This window comes from Porites lutea, chromosome 1, assembly GCF_958299795.1.
Source record: "Porites lutea chromosome 1, jaPorLute2.1, whole genome shotgun sequence".
Classification (NCBI taxonomy): domain Eukaryota; kingdom Metazoa; phylum Cnidaria; class Anthozoa; order Scleractinia; family Poritidae; genus Porites; species Porites lutea.
The window spans coordinates 48510357-48524652 of record NC_133201.1 but is presented as its reverse complement, the minus strand read 5'-3'; the positions used below and the strand labels follow the sequence as shown (position 1 = coordinate 48524652).

The following is a 14296-nucleotide window of genomic DNA, read 5'->3' as shown; positions in this document are numbered from 1 at the left end:
CCAAACAGTTTTCCTGCAATGGTCTTAGTACTGGTCCCGTTGCTGAAGCCTTGCACGAGCAAGATACGGTAATCCAGAATCGAGAATCGATATTGTACTCGGGACAAGAAAAGGTCGCCGTCCATGGACCAACTGATGCAATGCTAGAGCTTCAAGCTGCGGAGAATCGCCAATTCTGGATTACAACCAGTGAAGGAACTCCTGAGAAGCGTCCAAATTATAAAGGAACTTTGGAGGCCAGTCAGCCACGGTGATTGTCGCACCACGCATAAAGTAGAATAAATTTGTTAGCCTGGTCTTGTCTTTGACGCAAATCACGTAAAACTATAAAGAAGTTGCCACTATGAACTCGGGAAAATGAAAAGTCAATAATACTGTGGTTGACGACTGACAGTTTAAAAGAGAGACAACCTTCACCTCAGAATCTTGGGCGCGCCGCCTGTAAGCTCAGAGGGAGAGGGAAGCCCCATTATTTGGCCTATTTAAAAAACAAATGACACTGCAAAAATAACCTACAATTATAATTTCAAAAGAGAGTCTACCATCACCTCAGAAACTTGGGCGCGCCGCCTGTAAGCTCTGAGGGAGAGGGTAGCCCCATAATTTGGCCTATTTCAAAACAAATGACAGTACAAAGATGGCCTACGATAATAATTTGGATAAATGACCGACATTTTAAAAGGAGAGACTACCTTCACCTCAGAAACTTGGGCGCGCCGCCTGTAAGCTTTGAGGGAGAGGGTAGACTCACAATTTGGCCTATTTCAAAACAAATGACAATACAAAGATGACCTACAATAATAATTTGGATAATGACCGACATTTCAAAAGAGAGACTACCTTCACCTCAGAATCTTGGGCGCGCCGCCTGTAAGCTCTGAGGGAGAGGGGAACCCCATAATTTGGCCTATTTCAAAACAAATGACAGTACAAAGATGACCTACAATAATAATTTGGAAAATGACCGACATATCAAGAAAGAGACTACCATCACCTTAGAATCTTGGGCGCGCCGCCTGTAAGCTCTGAGGGAGAGGGGAGCCCCATAATTTTGCCCATTTCAAAACAAATGACAGTACAAAGATAACCTACAATAATAATTTGGATAAATGACCGACATTTTAAAAGAGAGACAACCTTCACCTCAGAAACTTGGGCGCGCCGCCTGTAAGCTCTGAGGGAGAGGGTAGCCCCATAATTAATTCGGCCCATTTCAAAAACAAATGACACTACAAAAATAACCTACAAAAATAATTTGGATTATAACCGACATTTTAAAAGAAAGACTACCTTCACCTCAGAATCTTGGGCGCGCCGCCTGTAAGCTGTGAGGGAGAGGGTAGCCCCATAATTTGGCCTATTTCAAAACAAATGACAATACAAAGATGACCTGCAATAATAATTTGGATAATGACCGACATTTCAAAAGAGAGACTACCTTCACCTCAGAATCTTGGGCGCGCCGCCTGTAAGCTCTGAGGGAGAGGGTATACCCATGATTTGGCCTATTCCAAAACAAATGACAATACAAAGATGACCTACCATAATAATTTGGATAATGACCGACATATCAAGAAAGAGACTACCATCACCTCAGAATCTTAGTTATCAATTGCGAAGCCAGCTGCGAAGATCGACTTCCAAATTTTCAATCGATTGGAAATGAATTTATAATACCCAAATAGTCTGATCAAATTTCGCGTTTCCTTGAGATGTCTGGTTCGTTTAATCAGAAGTACAAAGTTCCTTGACAGGCAATGTGTCCGGTGCTCTCCAAAGGTGTCTGGAGGAATGCTTTAAAAACTAATTACGAAAGCAACGCCTGCCTGTTATTGGAAACCAATCTGCGGTGGTTGCTGTGGAGATTAGGCCTCCTCGGGCGCGCATTAAAATCGGGGCTCTGGCCTGTTATCGGGCGGCGGGCGGGCGGAGTGTTTCTTTTTCAAACAGTGGGCTGGGTCGCGTGATCGTGACATAATATTCAGAGATTGAATGTATCTTGTATTTTGTTTCCTTGGCATCCTCGGAGACCCAGGGGCAGATAGTGGGGGCGAGGGAGAGTCTAAACGGGCGAGAAAATATGCCACGAAGAAAAGAAAAGGACGACGAGAAGAGCCATTGGGGACAATGTCTTACCAGACCAGTTCCAGACGGTCGCCGCCGTTCTGGCTTCTGATTGGTGCCAGAAAACGTTTGAGTTTTTCTGCCCAATCAAAAGGCAGAACGGCGGCGACCGTTTGGAACTCGTCTGGTAAGACATTGTCCCCAGGGGCTCTTCTCGTCGTCCTTTTCTTTTCTTCGTGCCATATTTTTGCGCCTGTTTAGACTTTCCCTCGCCCCCACTATCTGCCCCTGGGTCTCCGAGGATGTTTCCTTGGCTGCGTGGTGGAGTTTCAGGCACGTGAAGCTAACAGCTGGCGGAGAGGCGCGAGCTCGAATCCTGTCCTGGCAATTGCGTTTGTCTACTTTTTCACTTTCTTTCTTTCTCTCTTTGTTTCTTTCAATCTTTTCTTTTCTTCTTTTTCCTTCCCGCTTTTAGCATTTCTTTCACGATCAAACGCACACACTTACACTAAACAAGGGAGGTGCGATCTCGAAGAGAAGCAGAAAGGTCTAAAGGAGGAAGAGAGCAGTTCGCTTCACTCGATTTGTGGATTATAGATTAATGTTTGACTCGGGGCGTTTATTTAGTCTCAAATATGATCGGATTCGTTCACCGTATTAAAAATCCCCAGAATTGTAGCTAGCCCGACTTCACTTTCAGCGAGCGGTCTTTACCCTTTATCTAGGAAAGATCGAAGCGACTCTGCTGGCAGGGTACACCGTTTAAATGCTTGAATCGAAATCCGGGAGGCGGCTGAACACAGGCTATATCACCCTCATGACACAGAATTTTAGGTATTTTACACTATTCAGTGGTATTACTAGGCACTTTAAGATCCAACGACGCGGCGGCAATAAGAACGTCGCTTAAAAAGTGAATTTGCGTTCTTTCAGTCTTTATCGCAATTATTCCTACAGACTTACTTTGTCAAATGTAGGCGAACCCTCCTGGAGTTGAATTCGTAAGGACCATATCCAAGTACAGAAAGAGGAATTAAATTTTTCGTTGCTTGTTTGCGTCCTCCGTAAAACGCGAGGTTCCGGATTTTCACGTCGTAGTCGTGCAAAAACGGGCAAAGAAATGTACAAAAAAGGGTGGTGCACGAGCAAAGTTATCGTTTTGCTTATAAAACCTATTGTTTATTTGACGTTCTCGTTGCCCTCTGCGTCGTTGGATCTAAAAGTCCCTAGTACTGTTGTATTATATGCCCGCGGAAACAGTCCTAGCCCCATCACCGAGGTAAAATATAGTACAGTTCCATCCGAGTACATTGATTTAACGAATTTCTGGAGCAAGTCATTGATATATAAAACAAAAAGAAGGGGCACGAAAATTGAACGCTGTGGAACTCAACGACTGGAGGGTAAGTCAATAGACCTTTTTACAGACACGGCGGCCATATTGAATTAATTGGATTTAAGGAGTATTATGGGATGCCCAGGGGGCATTAGAACGATCCGATATACTCGCTCATTATTTACGCGCTTTGCGGGCCAATTTTTCTTTAAGTCTTCCTTGAAAAAGGGATGTAATAATGATCGCCTTTTTCCCGAGAAATATACATTGAAGTTCTATGTTAGATACTTGCCAAGGGAATTCGTTTAAGAAAAGGCATAGCCAAGCAAATAACTGGCCAAATATTTGATATGGTATAGCATACATGATGCAATGTGCACGCGTGCGGAGTTGAAAAATAGAGGAGGGTGAACATTAAGAGAACATGTGAACAACTTACAGTTGATTCCCGATAACTCGAACCCTCGCTAACTCGAACCTCGCGCTAACTCGAGCCAAAGTCGATTTTCCCTGAATTTCCTTCATACATTTACTGTAATGTAACTCGAACCTCCCGCTAACTCGAAGTAATTTTTGTTTCCATTCAATCAGATTATTTCTAAATAATTTCTAATTTCGACAACTCCGAACATGTTTTAAGCGCGTGACAAGAGGCAAAAAGAAAAAACAGTGTACCACTGTCCTGAATTCCTAAGCATTAAATTTATTTCAAATCAACCGTGTCAATAGCTTAGCGCGCGAATGACGTCAGAGTTACTGATTTGCAATTTTTGTCTGAGTTTTGCCATTTTTCTCATTTTAATGACAATCATGACACTTAAGAATAAAAATCAACGATAAAAATTTTGAATGACGTTTCGATGACTCGCTCATCATTTTCACTTGACACTGATGACAAAAGTCAGACAAAATTGAGGAGTTCGCTAAATGTTAATTTCAGTTTGTTTGTTTGAGTTTCGGGTCTATAAATAGTAACTGCGCGCAGTGCTACTATATTTTTTGCCTTTACTTTTTTTGTCACTAGCTCCAGTTCAAAATCAGTGTCCATCCCTGTGAAGACTGTGAAGTGTGCACGATACTTTCATTCCCTCGCCATATTTTTGCTTACTTGCTTATTCTGCACTTATTTACCTCGAACTCCCGATAACTCGAACCTTTTATAGAAGAACCTAGAAGGTTCGGGTTATCGATACTCCATTGTAAGTCCAAATTAATCAACAAGCAAAGTAAGGTTTGGAATACCCTGGGTTCCAGAGACTTTTTTAAGGGCTACTATGATCAAAATATTGGCGCCCTTTTAGAAGTAAAAGTAACAAACATTTGCCTCGCCAAATTTCAAGTCAAAATTCCAATAGGAAGACCGCTTATTTTAAACGTAAAGTCCAGGTTTGCTTTTAATTGCCGCTATTACTCGATTCAAAAGTGACCGAGAATTCCACAAAGATCTGGAACTAGTTGGAATAAGAGGCATGTGACTTCAGACTTGCATCGTGTATCATGTAGACATTTCCAGACGGTATTTCTTTGTTTGTCAGTTGAAAATCGTGTTTTTTTCATGAATTGAGGCAAACGTTTAGTGACGTCACTGGACGGCATTAACGGCTGGGCGATTCAGACGTTACTAAAAAAAAGGGAGTAGAAACCACTCAAAGGAAACGTCTGAAATTCAGACGAAGATTTTGTAAACCGTCCCTATTTCTACCAAGATGTATTTGTACTTGTCGGACGAGAGTGATGGAACGCGGTATTTCTTTGTTTGTCAGACGGTATTTCTTTGTTTGTCAGTTGAAAATCGTGTTTTACTTTTTGCATGAATTAAAGCAAGGGTTAAGTGACGTCACTGGACGGCATTTAAGGCCGGGCGATTCAGACGTTACTTAAAAAAAAGGAAGTAGAAACGACCCGAAGAAAACGTGTGAAATTCAGACGAAGATTTTGTAAACCGTCCCTATTTCTATCAAGATGTATTTGTGCTTGTCGGACGAGAGTGATGGAATGCGCTTGTTAAGATTTAGGTAGACGTTATTTTAAGATGCTTCATGTACAGTATAACGAATCGTCATTGGGTCTGTATCAATAGTTACATCTACAATGTTTATACCGCGCGTAAGTTTGCCTCTGCCGTGAATTTTAATCCAAATTGTTCGGAACACTTTTGAAGTTTTTTTTTGTTTTCTCTGCTAAGCGTGCTGATTTGTTTTTATGCAAACCTATATTTTCCTTGCCAAAACCGCCTCTATACAAACCTATATTTTCTTTGCCAAACATTTTTCGTAGCTGGTTTAGCTCATTGTAACATAAACCGCTACTGTCTTTCTTTATGCAAGATTTTCCTTTAAAAAGGAGTGATTTCCCAGCATGCTTCACTAATTATTAAAATGTGTCCCGTGTCGGAATTATTTGTTCTCCTCTACTATTCCACAAGCAATGAAATACACCATGTCTATGAGTAATGTAAATTTGCGTTCAAATGATCAATAAATGTTTTGGCTTTTGAGCTGAAAACAAAACCTTAAATAGCCACATAAACGACATACCGAATGCACAAATCCGGATGTTTTAATTAATCAGCAAACAAGAAGGGTCATAAAATATTGTTAGTTCTCAAACTTCACATCACAAGACATTTTAACAAGAATACTTTGCTACAGTAAAGACGAATGTTATAATTATAGTGATTTGAAACGTCAATTGTTCAGAAGTTTCACATTGAATACCCGAGACAGAATACTTGAAATCAAACAGGCCTTCTATATCCTCGCAAATTTTTATTCATTCATCACAGTGTGAATCGTTTTAACTTGAGCTCTACATACAAGGACTATGGAAATTATTTTCCTAGTTGATTAAAATCCACTGTCTATCTCAAAATTGAACGTTTCACTATCATCCTACTTTATAAAAATTTTCGAAAAGCAAACAAAAAGCAAATAGTTTTTAACACACGTCATCAACCTCGGCTTCAATTTCAGCTTTTGACATTGCACTAATAGATTTCACTTTTTCTTTTATCTCTTCAGCTCTCTCTTCCGAGATCGGAGGCAGTAAAACTTCTACTTCGCTTTTAATTCTTCCAATTCTTTTGTCAAATGCTTCTGTTATTTCCCTCTTCTTGTTAATTAAGAGCAATTCTACAAATGGCTTCCTGAGCTTCTTCACATCGTTGGTTTAGCTCAAGCTGCTTCTGCATGATCTCGTGACTATTGCTTGCTGGATCCATTGCAATCATCTTACCAAGACTGATGTGATACGCTCCATCAAATGCTTATTCGACAACTCCACGTATACGCTTGAAATGCTGTTCACCACGTACGCAATCTGATTGGCTTGAAAGGCTTGTTTCGAAGATGACGTCACGCATGACAGCGGACATGCCACTGTCACCTTAGTCCAATCTGTTACGAGAGGTTTGCACAAAGTCCTTGAGGGAGGTACTCAGGCAACACTTGACTAAATTGAAATAGCATTTGGAAAAACCGAACCAGCTTGCCCCACTGTTCTCGCAATTCACCGAGAGCTTGAATACCTTTAACCAAAGTCTGTCTGATTTTTTCCATATCTATCTTCTTTAAGTCCAGTTCTTTCATTTCGGCAAGAAGATTGGTCGCTTCTTTTGTTTTGTTCGCAACCTCATCACAAGATGCCTCGTATGCGCGACGAGAATCCTTCAACATCTCATTCGCTGTTTCCGTCCTGAATCGATAACTGTTAAATGCTTGCTGGACTAACCCACCATCGCTGTTGTACATTGGCTGTTTGGCAAGATTTGGAGATGTATTTGGAAGGGCGTTGTTACCAAGAGCGGAATGCGATCCAGCTAGTAAGGTTTCAGCCTCTTCAAGGAGTTTATCTGCTTGCAAATTTATCTCTTGAATGTCTTCCTGGGAATATTGCAGTTGTGGTTTCCGAGACAAGGTCTGGGAAAAATCAATTGCATCTTTGCACAATTTCATCACTTTCGTTTTCATCTTTGATTTCTTTACCTCTTCCAATCGATTTTTCTTAAGGCTTTGAAGTGCCTTCATAGTGCGTAATACTCCATCCTTTGCGCTTTTATCGCCTTTCATGACTTCTCCACCATGTGCAGGTTTCACAAGGGTTTTCACCTGGCCGTAAACCTCAGGCACTATTTTGTAAACCGCCAATGCGCGTTCAGAAGTTTTTGGACGATTGAAATGTCTTGTGGGCTCATTGACTTGAGATGCTTGTGAAGAACGAGTATTAAAGTCTTGTTTTCCCGACATCATACTTGTGATACTTGGTATGATACTGCCAACGGCGCGAGTAGTAATGATGATGGTGTCAGCGCAAGCTTTTCCAATGACATCCCATTCGCCAGGCATTGATTTAATGGAATGTTTGAATTCTTCATTCGCCTCCTTCATTTGCTTTTCCATTTCATTTCGTCTACTTAAAGCTTCATCTTTCTCCGCTTGAACGGCTTTCATATGCTCCTCCGCAACCTCACGAGCGATCTTTGCGGCTTTCAAATCCTCTTTATGTTGACCTTTTGCTCGTGTACACGCTTCAAGGAGTTCCGCAATTAGTTTCATCACAGCAACGAACTCTTTTTCAACCGACGTGGCCAACTCTAAACAATCATCAGCGATCCTTTCAATGTTTTTTAGGGCATCGGGGACCATCGATTGGACATCTTCAGCTGACCCTGCGATAAGAAATTTCACTGCTGTTTTGACGTGCTTGTCGACATTGCTTGAGTACAGAGGGATCTGATCCATGGAAGTGTGTGCCTTGTTAAAGGCATCCCATCCTCTGTTGCTGAACTGCACTAGACAGGCACGAAACGAATCAGGGTATTTCAGAAATTCAAACTTGATGCTATCTTTCTTGTCTTGAGGACTGAAGTCGGCATCCGAAGAAATAAGAATTAACTGTCCTAGCAAAGCGATGGATAGAGGAGCTGGCGTGAGAAAGGTATCCCAGTTTGCGTAAGGTGCCGTCATCAATCTCATTTCTTCTTTCTTGTCAATTCCTTTGTTCATGCCAGCTATAGCTTTGTCGAGTTCCTGCTTCGTATTTTGAGCCATCTTTGAACATCAACAACCTAAAATGTAAACCGTTTTAAGATCAACGACCACTGCACGGGCAGGAGTCTTTTTGGAAATATTGAGCAAGAAAATCTCTATAGAGTAGTCTGTACGGTTATAAATCTTCTTCATATCAAAGGGGGGAATTGCATATATCCCATGATGCTTCGCGCAAATTTCTTTTTTCTCTCCGCGGTGGAAACAGCGTTCGAGGGTTCCGAGGGAGATTTTCAACGACCTGAATTTCACGATGCAGCTCATCCAAGGTAAGTTTCAATGAGCCCTGTTAATCTTTGGTATCTGATTAATAATATAAAATGTTTGCATGGTCATTTCACGCATTATTGCTGTCGTTTGCGACCCTGTTAAGCCATGCTTTTTTAACTCGCAAGTGAATATTTATTTAGATGACTTTTAATTATCGAAAACTGTCTTTATTCTAGCAAAGTTTTGCCCTAATAAATTATTTAAATCGGCGGACAAGGGGTGCTTGATACTAGTTCTACACTCCGACCTCCTTCGACCTCGCGATTTTTATGGGTTTGATTATTTGAAATATCGCATTTTCTGCCCTTTCTCCGCTAAGATGCAAGACGAAGGTTTCAATTTCTTCATGCTAAGTCCTGCGAAGATAGGACATTTTTTCTTGAATTTGCTCTGTTTTCGCTGACCAAAACACAAATATTACCTCGTGAGGGTATGATGAATGTTTAAATTCAATGGTTTATAGTTATTAAAGCTTTTTTGTCAGGTTTAATCGAGTAGAAGAGGTGCGTAAACTCAACATTTCCTTTAAAGACAAATTTTCGTCCGAGATCAAATTCAACTGACTTATGAGAAAAAAAAGATGAAAGCAAACCTTAACGAAAGCTCGAGAACAGAGAAAACTACAGAGAAACGGCTCCTTCCCTCGAGCAACCGGACCACCATTGTCTGCACTTACGAAGAACAACACAAATTAGCTCCACAAAAAACCTTTTTCCCTAACTTAGCGAGACGACAGATGAAAACAAAGCTCTGCTTTTCTTCTCAGGCTTGGAAGTACAATTTACAGCTGAATTTAAACTTCTGGCGATTCCATATTACCCATTAGGCTATTGTTTCTGATTTGATTTGCAACGTTTGAGAATTCAGTAAAGATCAAACCTATTGTTTACCGATTTCCACGCATGATTTGATCCGTCAATCAAATTGAGCTTTTGGTTTCTTGAATATTAACCTCGCCACGAATATTCCGCTTCTATTAACCTCGTGTTCAATAAAGAATAATTACTGATTGTCCAATGTGATGTGCGGAACAAAATATCTGTCAAGCAGGAAAAGGTGTGTTCTACAAGATTCCCGCCTTCCCGGTCATGTCCTTGACAAAAATACTGGAGACCTTTTTACGTTCTTTTCTTTCCTCTTTCAATAGAAAATACGTCCACACGGTCGCTTGTACGGTCGTCTTTGTAGCACCCGCGCGTTTAGTGACCTTTAGTGTGCAACGCTTATTCGGGCCGCAATGCTACTTGTCCTCTTTCCAGCTGTTCAAACAAAAACGATGGTCACGCGGTCGCTTTAACCGATTTCTATGGTAGGTTCTTTGTTGAAGAAGGCCAATTTATGAACCCCACATCGTCCCTCCACTTGTGCCGCCATTGTTTTTATTTGTTGAAGCCGCCTCGCTTTGGCGCGCTGAATCGTGAAAGCGAGTCTTCCGGAAGTCAGTCAGTTTACCGGAAACTGTTTCCGCGTGGTCCGCATAGTTCTTGAAATTAAGATATCCCGGCCAACGCCCTTCTCTGTCCTATTATGGCTCTTGACAGCATACATTGCAGTTGTAAATCAATCTCTTGGGAAGGGTGACAGATGCGTGCTTGGTCTTTGTAAAATTGATTTGTTTGCCATAGGCTGATTGGCTGCCGCCCAAAGTCTTAAACTCTTGCCCTATTTAAAGCTGAGACAAACGAAAATTGATGGATACTCAAAACCGAAAAATGGCACTTTTTTCAAGGGAAAAACAAAAACTAACCAACACACAATTGACAGAAACCCTCATTAAATCGCTTTCCTTTTGCTAGTTCAGCGTAAACAGATGATTTGTTTCTAGTGGAGCTGGGCATTTACTCACGTTCCAGGTAAACGGATATACGTCTTTCTCGTGTGAACGGTAATGAAATGAGACTGGTGTGATCATAGCCTATTGCAGTTGAAGAGTGAAGGAAGCCACAGATTACTGTGCACGATAGCCTCCGTAGCAAGCGTTTCCGTACTGTTTCGGAGTAAAGAAGGAGGAACAAGAGTCAAAGACCGTGCGAAAAATGGCGCATTTTTTGACTCTCGTTCCATTTCTCGCTCCGTCAAAGCCGAAAATCCCTTTCCTCTGTCTTTCTTTGCTCCGAAACCAAATGGAAACGCTTGCTACGCAGGCTATGTGCACGATTAAGGGTACCGAGTCTATGCTTTTCTGTTATAGACGAAATACAAACGAAAGCAATTGTGAACTTTTTTTTTTACTCACTGCAATTTTAACTCTACTAGCTATACTCACAATACAGCTTGGCATTATACTACCGCAGCATCTTCTACAAAAAGGAACTTAAGAACCACGACGAAGTTCACTACGACAACGTCTGTTGACTGGGAAAAGACTGGAACGAGAACGTCAGTTTCGGCGGGAAAAAGGAAACTTAAGATGCAGTCGGTCGGTAGGTCGACGACGACAACAGTGAATGTAAACACAAATGTAAAACTCTGATGTTCCTTCGCAACAATGTTTTTCGCAGTGGCGTCTTTTAAAACAATGCAAGATCTTATTTTATTAACGATGACGAATTTTTTTGTGTTGTCTGACCTTTTTGAGTGGAAAAACATCTACTTTCCGCACGAAATTATTCAACTTTCAACTTGAATGAGATGACCGAGTTTAAGTGTCTCTCAGAGTTTAGATTTCGGAAAAGAGACACTCTGGTGTGTAGCTGTTTTCCATATAAAGTTTCTTTTACTCTATATTAAAGATATATGATTTGCCTTACCTAAACTGTACGTACAAATAAATTTATCACTTACGAGTTAGCTCGCTCGGCCTCCACAGCTGTTGTCATTCTTCGAAGCAAAATCAATTCATTTGTCGAATTTTCAATCAACATCGCTTGTTAGGAGAAAAAAGGAACGATACCTGGATTTACGGGGATAAGAAAATGCAAAGGACTTCAAGAATCGTTTAAAACAGTGGATTTATACCTGCCGAAGATTGTGGATTGCAGGACGACGTGATTCTACTTTGTTTGGCGTCGTCGACGACACTACGACGACGAAATTTACTGGTCGCGCTTGCGCAGTACTCTGTAACTCACTTCCGGTCGTCGTCGACCAAGTCGTCGTCGTGGTTCTTAAGTTCCCTACAAACATAAAAAACTGAACGAGAAACACCTTAACTACTCTAAATCCCGCAATTTTCTTTCCATGGAGATGGTAACTGTTGAAAACAAAGCTGGCGTTTCTTATAGATATCAGCTTGGTAGGAGTTAACCGCGGCGTTACACATGATTAAGCTCACGGGCCAGCTGACAGAGAACACAAAGTGGACAACATTCGACCTTACAATAATCGTCAAAAAGGGTGCCCTGCAATTGGATGAAATGAAGTCAGTCATGGGTGAATTATCCTGTCTTTGGTATTGAAATAATGATTATATGAAAATCATATACAGGAAATGTGGGGTGAAGAATTAAATGAAAGAAGACCATCGCTGTTATAGACGCAACTTTTGCAGTTGCGGAAAGCAAGTTTTTGGTATTCTTTCAGTATTCTTCTTATAGCGGAGCTCCAAGCGCGCGCTTCGCGTGCGCAAGCGTAGCTCCATACCTTAGAAAATTTGGTTAACCATCCATCCGAGAAATTTTGGTTATCACGTGATCGTGCGGGAGTACGTCCGTACAGACGCTGAGGGAGGGGAAAGGGAGTCAGGTGCTGTGGAGGAGATAATTACCAAATATATTGAAGAAACGTTATATTGCCACAATTTTGCAGTGGTGGCTATAAAATCGGACTGCTCAAGTAATGTAGTTTAAAGGGCTCTCATAAAAATTAGGATCATTAAACGTTTTCCTTCCCCTAAGCCAACAGATAATCACATAAGCTTCAAGAACACTTTTCACTAGAGAGCCTTAAAGCCTAAAGCATAAAATTTAGGGCACAGTGCTTAACAATATGAGTGCCGTAAAAAAAGTTTTCTGCAGTGTTATTTAAACGTTCTTTTACTGTTTTGATGGCTGGATTGGTTATTTTCATTTTTCATTCAATTCATTTTGGTGGCATCTTTTTATTAAGAGGCTTGATTTACTGTAACTTCAGTCATAAATGTGGGACAAAGCTCCTTAAAGAACTGAAACTAGTCCCCTATAACGAGGTTGTTTTTAAAGCTCTTAATGCCTGTCGAATACCTGAATATTCTCCTGCACTCTCAGCTTGATCCTGAGTCCCAACAGTGCACCTGGGCAACAGCAAGGAAAGCAACATCCTTCGCCCATCCTGGACGAAACATCAGTCAGCAGGAAGAAAGGACAGAAAATGCCCCTACACACTTGAAACACAAACAAAATAAAATACACGTGGCTGGGTAAACTCAGGTGGAAGAGCGTTTGTTTGCAGAGCGGGAAGTCGCGTATTCGATTTCCGGATCCGGACCAATACTTGGGGTCTTAAGAAAACTGAGTAAGAACGTATTGTCTATGGTTTCGAAACGGATAAACCGCTTCGCGTGGCTAGGATGACCACGTAAAAATGGCGGAGCCGTATCTATTAGGATGCGTGACTGAATACTGCCCTCAATTAGTACATTCGAGCAAGAAATACTAACACTTAATAAATAAAGTTATAACTATTCTCATTCGTGTAAAAGCCGCCGCTTGACGATTTAATCAACTAGATTACTGCGTGTTCCCTTGTAAAGCAGTCTAGTGGTCCTTTACGGTACCCAGGGAAATTCCCTTTTATATGCTCTAGCAAACAAATTCGCCGTCTTCTCGCAAGTCTACTCTACAACGGACAAGCAAGTTTCCTTACCCTCGCCCCCTTCAGCGGCGCTGGCAAATTTTCTCTATCAGCCCACCCTATGCCCTATCATTTGAGTGCCGCTTAAAGAATACTTACGAGAGCCACAGTCCTCAAAGCAACCACACAGTCCAGTGCTCCAATTCCGTTGTGCCTTTTGAACCACTACTGGTTGCTGATTCACCACTACAGTGGTATTGGTAGTCTGTTGTGCATACGGTGCCGGTTGTTGAGTTACCACTGGATACTGACCCGGGGGGTACGCCGGTCGATACATCGCTTGCTCTGGGGAATACGGCTGAGCCGTGGGTGGTGCAGTGGGTGGGGGATCCATTATTTAGGCTCTGAAAGGAAAACTTATTTTAAAACAAAAATCAACGCGTCCTGATATAAAAGAAACTTGACGTTTCGATGGCTTCATGTCATCATTAGGGAGTACTTGATCTTTATTGGAAAAACATTATAACACATGTATTACACATCAACTAAACTTTATTATGATATTATTTTTGGGGAGATCGGAAGAAATACCATTTGACAATGACGTCACAATAGTTTTAATCGCATTTCTGCCCTTAAAGGCATTTCACGCTTTCGAAATGCTTTTCGCTACATATACTTTGGGTGCTTGTCTTCTGTTGTAAGAAGTTTCACAAAAATATGTAAAAGGACTTTCGAGATATCTTTGAATTTCTACTAAAAGGTATAAATTATGTATGAACTGAAGGCTGGGCAAATTTGCTACCTTTTGTATGCTTCCGAAAAGTTTTTATCACTCATAAGACTTGCAGGGGTGGCGAATGGTAAAATC

General features: G+C 41.2%; 1 protein-coding gene across 1 annotated transcript; it reads right to left on the bottom strand.

The window, feature by feature from the left end:
- Positions 1 to 11350: 11350 nt before the first annotated feature.
- LOC140939223 (placenta-specific gene 8 protein-like) lies at positions 11351 to 13828 on the bottom strand. The gene is made up of 3 exons (XM_073388802.1): positions 13585 to 13828; positions 12876 to 13015; positions 11351 to 12056 (listed from the first exon to the last, which is right to left on the bottom strand). The coding sequence occupies exons 1-3, from the start codon at positions 13817 to 13819 to the stop codon at positions 11970 to 11972; spliced, it is 462 nt and encodes a 153-aa protein (XP_073244903.1). The 5' UTR covers positions 13820 to 13828; the 3' UTR covers positions 11351 to 11969.
- Between the last annotated feature and the right edge of the window lie 468 nt (positions 13829 to 14296).

Excerpts from the sequence above, each read along its gene's own strand:
- LOC140939223 (XM_073388802.1), bottom strand. The coding sequence starts at position 13,819 with ATGGATCCCCCACCCACTGCACCACCCACGGCTCAGCCGTATTCCCCA. Across the intron at positions 13,016-13,584 it reads CTTTGAGGACTGTGGCTCTC|TGTGTAGGGGCATTTTCTGT; the intron begins GTAAGTATTCTT and ends TTGTGTTTCAAG. Across the intron at positions 12,057-12,875 it reads GAGTGCAGGAGAATATTCAG|GGCACCCTTTTTGACGATTA; the intron begins GTATTCGACAGG and ends ATCCAATTGCAG.